This window comes from Sinocyclocheilus anshuiensis, unplaced genomic scaffold, assembly GCF_001515605.1.
Source record: "Sinocyclocheilus anshuiensis isolate Anshui unplaced genomic scaffold, SAMN03320099.WGS_v1.1 scaffold1075, whole genome shotgun sequence".
NCBI classification, from domain to species: domain Eukaryota; kingdom Metazoa; phylum Chordata; class Actinopteri; order Cypriniformes; family Cyprinidae; genus Sinocyclocheilus; species Sinocyclocheilus anshuiensis.
In genome coordinates, this window is record NW_015544163.1 from 1,558,575 (window position 1) to 1,566,810 (window position 8,236).

Consider the following 8,236-nt stretch of genomic DNA (forward strand, 5'->3'; position numbering starts at 1 on the left):
TATAGTGATAATTAAAATATGAAACGGTAATACTAACCGTGGGGTATTTTATCACGATTTATCGTCAAACCGGTAATTGTTACATCCCTAACAAGGAGTTATATGATATGAGCACAAAACTCTATATAGTCTAAAATATGACGCAAACCGTGCATCATCCAACCGGAGTTCCTGGACTAAATTGTTGTAAGCACCATACTGTTTCTTCCCCGTATAAATGTCGCGCACCCACAAATGTCGTTGTGAACCGACATTACCCTCCCCAACGCAAGAGCCAACTTTTTACTCTTTCTCGGCATTTCTGCAGCACACAGCGCTAGGCTGCTGTTGTTATAGCGCAGGGCTGTCCAAACTCGGTCCTGGAGGTCCGGTGTCCTGCAGAGAAAAAAGCACTAGTCAACTTTTTCTTGTCAAAAAAGATGCCAAGTGTGAACACGCCCTTAGTTTGTTTATATGAAGAGATTTCTTTTATTTGTGTAACTTACTTATTTGATTTGAGGTTTGTTTTAAAATTTCAATTTAGTTTGGTTATATTTAAATTTCACAAAGAAACGTGCAGCCTAATAAAAGGACACCTTCTCATTTACTGTATAATTTGTCGTCAATCTCATTTTGTTAAAAACAATCGTGAGAAAGCTGAATCGTGAAATCAAAATCGTGAATCGAATCGTGAGTTGAGTGAATAATACTCTAAAAGTAAAGTAAAATAATCGATTTATAATTAGAAACAATAAAGTATATAACTATATAAAATAAATTAAACATATTAAATATTTTAGTTATATCTAAAAATATACATAATACCTATATTATATAATACCTATAATAAAGTTTCTATAATATTTGTATATTCCTGTAAATTATTTGAAAATACAAAATATTTTATAGAAATAAACATACAATTTACTATAGAAATTTCTAGACAATATTATGTACTTATATTTTAGAACTAGGCAAAACACAATCGTGAGAAAGCTGAATCGTGAAATCAAAATCGTGAATCGAATCGTGAGTTGAGTGAATCGTTACATCCCTAATGCTTCATGTGTTCGGTGGGACGGCGGTGGTACCGTAGTTGTGAAGCGCTCGGGTGAGCAGCAGGACGGCGCTGGCGAGTCGGGCCGGTCCCGGGACGGTGAGGGGCGAGCAGAGCAGAGAGAGTTCACAGATGTAGCTGAAGAGGTGAGAGCTGCGCCGCTCCACGGGCAGCAGAGACTGCAGCACCTCCCCATAATCCAGCACTGTGGGGGTCTGAAGCACAACATTAACATGTTAATTAGTTAGTCAATACAAAAGCACCATTAAATGGGTCATATAAATTAAAAAGGACTCTTTTAAGGCTCAGAAAGCCTGGCTTTGAACATCTGTGAGATAATCTTTTATTAGAGACAGACTGATAATCTGTCTTCCGTGCAATTAGTTCTTAAATATCAGTTTTATAGATAAAACGGCACCATTTGGTACGTCTTTGTCATTGCACTGCTGTGCTTCCAACAGGAGTTTTTAAAAACATTGTTTTTAGACTTTTTATTATTATTAAATGCAATATTAGTCTTAAAACATTGGTTCTGCATATTAGTTATTGGAAATGTAAACATAAGTATCAGATGTAAAGAAAGTGTTTGCAAGTTCTTTTTGTTTTATTTTAGAATGCTGCTTAGCACTAAAGATCTAAAAATAGAGTAAAATCATCTATTTTTAATTAGAAAAAATATTAATATGAATATATATATTTACATAAAATAACTTAAAATTATATACATATTTTAATTTGTTTTATATATTTCTTTCTATTATTTATAAAATGTTTTAGTATATAACTCTCTAATAGAGTAATAGAGTAAAATCATTTTATAATAGATGAAGTATATGAATAAAAATGAAATAAGTAAAAATTATATAATATTGTATTAAATACTTTGCTTGTATATATATATATATATATATATATAAAATTACATATATTTTAGATTTAATAGCCAAGATTTACAAAAATGTATATTTTAGTATATAATACTCTAAAAGTAAAGTAAAATAATCGATTTATAATTAGAAACAATAAAGTATATAACTATATAAAATAAATTAAACATATTAAATATTTTAGTTATATCTAAAAATATACATAATACCTATATTATATAATACCTATAATAAAGTTTCTATAATATTTGTATATTCCTGTAAATTATTTGAAAATACAAAATATTTTATAGAAATAAACATACAATTTACTATAGAAATTTCTAGACAATATTATGTACTTATATTTTAGAACTAGGCAAAACAATAAATATAAACAGACAAAAATAATTACTATAAATACTAGGTAAAACTAGCTATTTTCAGTTAGACTGCTTGTCAGTATTGAATGAAATGCATATATATTCGACATCCCTCTTAACTAATTTTTTTTCTTAAACGCATTGTAATGCCTTCAGGAATAAACGTTGCATTGGCCAATGAGCTCTTAAAATGCCTTGTAAGTACACAGGCAATGAACTCTGAACTTCAGACGCAAGGCTATGTTAATCTGAGCCGGCAGCCTAGAATGAGGTTTTTGTGCTGGTGTGAAAGCGTTTCTGTCCGTGTGTAACTGACCCGTATCTTCCCATCCAGCACGGAGATGACCTCCCCCATCATGCGCACCAGGTCCTCGTACTGATAGGTGTTGTCTGTGAGCCACACGGCCTCGCGGATGGTCAGGATCTCTTTGCTGATGTATCTGAGGGGGTCAGACGAGTCAGAGAGAGTTCAGCTGAGCACAGAAACAGCAAGAACAGAGCATCTGTGTGGCACGCAGCGGCTCACCGTGTGCTGATCACCATGCAGGCGATGCCCAGCAGCTGCAGCTGGGCCTTGGGCACCGAGTACAGGCTCAGATAGCGGTCCACACAGCCGATGGTCACGTGCAGCACCTGACTGGAGAAGTCCTTCATGGTGGTCACCTCCACCAGCCAGTCCACCAGAATATACCTGCCAAAATACAGGGGTGATGAGGGGGAAACATGAATCCAAAAAAAGCAAAGGATACAAGGATTTGTTTAATAAATCAGTGATTTAATGAACAAATTTAGAGAATGAAATCCACTATGGCCAATTTGACCACCATTTTATCAACAAAAAGGCTGTAATAGTGCTTGAAGTACTGACATTCATGGGCCAGACTGGAAATTTGTTTAGCCACCGCTAGGTCTTAGAAATATCAGGCATGTGATCAGCTAGAGACCAAAAAGGAGGAAAATCGGACCATGCCCCAAGTCACGCCCACAAGCCACGCCCCCAGCACTTATTAAAAATATATATTTTAGAACATTAAAAGATATATCTTATATTGTAATAATGCATACTATTGTCCTGTAAAAAATAAAAAGCAGCATTTAATAACCATGATAACAATATAATATATTATAATAAAGTACTATAATATATTATAGTAAAGTATATAGAATTGTTGTTATTATTAAAGTACCTGCCAAAAGTTTGGAAATCTAAGGTTTATACAAAACGAGATATTTTTAGAATAACATACTAAAAAAAAAAATTGAGTAAAATAACCCATTTGTAACTAACACTATTAATAAGAGTAATTGCCAAAAGTTTGGAAACATTACAATTATTAATGATTTTGAAATAAATATCTTCTGCTCATCAAGGCTGAATTTATTTGATCAAAATAAAGTAAAAAAACCCAGCAATATTGTGAAATATTACAAAAAACAAAAAAAATCAATTTTAAATATATTATAAACTGTAATGTTATTCCTGTGATGTAAAGCAGAATTTTCTTCATCGTTACTCCAGTTTTCAGTGTCACATGATCTTTTAGAAATCATTACAATTTATTTGACTCTCAAGAAACGTTTCTGATTATTATCAATGTTGAAAATTTTGCTGCTTCATATTTTGTGTGGAAATGGTGACACTTTATTTTTCAGGATTTTTTGATAAATAGGAAGTTTAATGAACAGCATTTATTTGCATTTACCAAATATATTAATTAAATTTGTTAATGCATTTATTAAATAGATTTTTAATAGATGTCTATTTTTTAATAGATCATTTTAAATGTCTTCACTCACTTTTTATCACTTTCATGCATGACAAATAAAATTATTAATTTCTCTCTCTTTTTAAATCTTATACAAATATTAGAGTGGTGTCAAATATTAAGCAGCAAAACAGTTTTTTAACATTGATAATTATGAGAAATGTTTCTTGAGCAAATCAGCATATTAGCATGATTTCTGAAGAATCATGTGACACTGAAACTTCTTTGTAAACAACAACAGATTATAAACGTTTCTAAAGACGAATGTTGCGTTCCCAAACGCACTAACAGTGAATCGAAACTAAAAACTGTACTGTAAGCAGACACGTAGCACGTCAGACTACAGCCTATTATATAATTACATCACAACCGTTGCGAATTTTATGACAGCACTAAGCAATCTCAAATTCTCACCGCCATTCATAAAAAGTTACCGGGTGAGTAACGCGTCTCTGCGCTGATTCTGCTCGCATTTGGCGCTTTGAATCATTTGAATGCTTTGAACTGTCCTGCAGATGGTAGGCTGTCCAACATTTCTATATAGCTTTGTTTTAGAAATTTAATCGTTTTAAAATAGTAGTACATTTTTATTAGGGTTTTTTATATTTCTATATAGCTTTTAGCATTTTTAATAGTATTTCAACATTTCTATAGTAATTTTATGTGCTTTTGTCCGGTCTTATTTTTAATTACATTTCTATAGCTTTACGTTTTAGTCATTTTGTTGTGCCGCGCTTTTGTCATTTTTATTGTTTTTATTTTATCATTTATATATATACATATATTTAGTATTATGTATATATTGCTTTAAGTTGTATTAACCATTAAGTGCTTTTGTTATTGTATTACTTTTTAAAATATTTCTATTTATATAGAATATATTCTAATATATGTATATATAATTTTTAGCAATTTTGTTATGAACTTTTCTTTATTTTATGTTTTACATTTCTACAGGGTGTCTACAGATATGAACAAGTTAAATTTAAGACTTTTTAAGACCTTTTTAATACCACCTTATGTGGTATTAAATTTAAGATCACCATGTTGATAATAATAATAATATGCATTTTTAAATATTTTAAATTTGGGAAAGACCAAAACAGTTTATAAAAATCTGTGACTGTAACTTTTCAATCCTAGAAATCACAAAATGCTCTTATAGTTCCAGGTTTTCCTTGTCTATTAACGGCAGGATTATTTTGAATCAGGAGATAATCTGAAGTGTTGATGTTGTACCTCTTAGTGGTGATGTCCTGTCCCTGCAGGTTGTGTGGGTATCTCAGGGGTGACGGTCCGGAGTGGAAGAACTGGGCCACGAGTTCAGCGCAGGCCCGCGGCTCCAGACCCAGAGGGTTTGCGGTGCCACATGACTTCGCAAATGCCAGCTGGGAGACCAGAACGGACAAGTTAAACAAACACGAAACCCAGAATGTGTGTGTTCAATATGGCGTCACAAATGTACAGACTATATTATTAAAAAGATCACTCTTCATTTGAAGCCCCCATACATGCTTATTTACACACGTCAGAGTGGCATTCAATCTGGCACAGCTGCTGATTATTATAAATAAATGTCAACAATGGCAGAGAAAAGCTCCAGATGAAAGGACAGGAATTATGACGCAGCTTTCCCAGGCCGTGCACTTCCATTATGAGCACGCTTCAGAGCACAGAATGGAACATCGTGAGAATGGAAGTATAATGGAGACGGATGATTGGTAATGACTTCATCAAATGCACTCCCACCACAGAGGTCACGTTCAGACAGCAAAGATCAAAACATGAAAATAAACTGAAGGCTGAGCCGTCAAAAAGACAAGATGTTTGTTTATAATTCAGCATCATGCTACCATGGCTTTATTCATGCTAATAAATGCAAACTATATATAAACAACAAATCTGATAAGTGATTTTTAAAAAAAAATAGATTTTCTTTTGTTTTTACTAAATCCAGTCCTCAAAAGACTAAATATATAATATTTTTATATACTTAAAATAAATGTCTTTTAAAATATTTTTATACATTTAAAATAAAATCAAGTAACTGTTTTCATTCTCAATGAAATGCTGAACAAGGGAAGGGAAGGGAAGGAAAGGAAAGGAAAGGAAAGGAAAGGAAAGGAAAGGAAAGGAAAGGAAAGGAAAGGAAAGGAAAGGAAAGGAAAAAAAATTATAACTTTATAAATATTTTCAAAATACTTAAAAAATTATTTATGTAATAATTAAAAATAATTCTGGTCTCCAAAAGAGAAAATAATATTACATACATTACTATGTAAATACATATATTTATGTTATATATTTAAAATAAACATTTCTGTGAAAAAATAAATAAATAAAATAACTTTATCATGCACAGTAAGATTAAAAATATGTATCAAAAAACCAAATGAGGTAAACTTTGAATGCAATTTTCCATGCACATGACATTTTCTGCAGTCACCTGAGCTTCCCAGCATCCTTTGGCAGCGTAGTCCCTGAGCAGGCGCATACACTGCAGATACCTGCCGGGGTCGGCCGACTGCAGACAGAACATAAACCAGCCATCAGCAGCAATAGCAGAGAAACAGGACTAACAATGACCAACGAGTCCTGAGGAAACTCTTACCGACGTCCCGCGGTTCATTTCCCACAGCAGATACGAGCTCTGCATGCTCCCGCAACGCGCCGACTCCTTCAGCATCGCCGTAGCCTCGTCACGCTTCTCCTCATCCTGATAAACACACGGAGTCACCAACCGTGTTTAACACCGGCTGCTCATTTGATATGGATTCAGTCTGAGGGGTTATGATGAGAGAAGAAGTGCTTCCTGTTTGGGACTTTCTGACTATGAGAAGCACAAATGATAAAACCCCTTCACAGAAAACATCAAATGAGCAACCCAAACCCAACATGACCAGGTGTCTATAAGCATCTCGTGGATCTCGACTTGGAGATCAATCAATTCAGCGATGCTACAAATGAGATTCCATCTTTGAAGTCTATTAGAATCTTTTTACACAGTCATTCTCAGATTAGAACTGCATTTTGTGACGATTCAAGTTTTAAATCGACACTCACGTCAAACAGCTGAAGGACTCTAGCCAGACAGTACAGTAACGTCCCTCTCCGGCCCTGGAAAGACAAGAATTTATAATGAGATGTAACAAATCTTGCAAACATAACTAATATAATTATACATTTTTTATTTAAATTTTGTAGAAAAAATAATTACCCAACATTGACAAAATATTTAATAAATATATATATTAATATACACTTACAAATTTAAATAAAAGATATGAATTTAAATGTAAACCAAATTAATAAATCATTCAATATGAAAGAAAAATATTTACCAATTATTGTGTTTTTTATTTATATAGATATACACATTAACATTTAAATGTTCGTCAGTAAAACATTTTTTTTTAAGAAGTCTCTAATGTTTACCAAGGATGCATTTTATTTAATCAAAAAACAGAGTAAAAACAGTAACATTGTGAAATATTACAATTTGAAATAACTGATATTTGAATATATTTTAAAGGGGTCATATGATGCTTTTTTAAAAATCATTATTTTGTGTATTTGGTGTAACAGAATATGTTGACATGCTTTAATGTTCAAAAAACACATTATTTTTCAAATACTGTACATTATTGTAGGTCCTCTATGCCCCGCCTCTCTCAAACGTCGTCCATAAAATGCATTGCTGTTCTGTTGTAAGTAATCTTAAAGATTCCTAAATGCATCTACTTTCGGAAGGCCAAATAAAGTGCTTTTGCTTTCGCACTGAAACACACAGCGTCTCCCTGACATGGCTGCTTCAACACTAACTGCGGTTACTGAAACCACGCCTTCTTTCTTTGCGTGAACATTTGGGCGGCATTATGCAAATATTTCCACATAGTGAGGTAGGTATGTGGGGGCGTGTTAGAACGAGCCGTTTTAGGGGGGAGTGGCAGAGTCTTAACTTTGATAAAGAATATCTCTTTGGTTTTGAGACTTTAGTCTTTGCAACTTCAGGGATCTTATCTATGCACAATCAGCTTGTAACACTCCAAAGAGAAAGGAAAACTTGAAATCGCATCATACGACCCCTTTAAATATGAACAGGGCTCAATTGTTTTTAATATAAGAAGTTCTATTTATAGCAAATGTAAAAGCCCTTTCACACCAAAAAGTGTAATGAATAAACCT

At 33.1% G+C, this 8,236-nt stretch overlaps 1 protein-coding gene across 1 annotated transcript in view; it reads right to left on the reverse strand.

The window, feature by feature from the left end:
- LOC107695653 (cyclin-F) overlaps nt 1–8,236 on the reverse strand; it is a 32,914-nt gene that overhangs the window by 15,720 nt on the left and 8,958 nt on the right. Inside the window, exons 6-12 of the mRNA XM_016495660.1 lie at nt 7,115–7,168; nt 6,663–6,767; nt 6,498–6,575; nt 5,291–5,439; nt 2,812–2,976; nt 2,602–2,725; nt 1,071–1,251 (exon numbers count right to left, since the gene is read on the reverse strand). Coding sequence (XP_016351146.1) covers nt 1,071–1,251; nt 2,602–2,725; nt 2,812–2,976; nt 5,291–5,439; nt 6,498–6,575; nt 6,663–6,767; nt 7,115–7,168 — 856 coding nt within the window. The remainder of the gene's footprint in view (nt 1–1,070; nt 1,252–2,601; nt 2,726–2,811; nt 2,977–5,290; nt 5,440–6,497; nt 6,576–6,662; nt 6,768–7,114; nt 7,169–8,236) is intronic.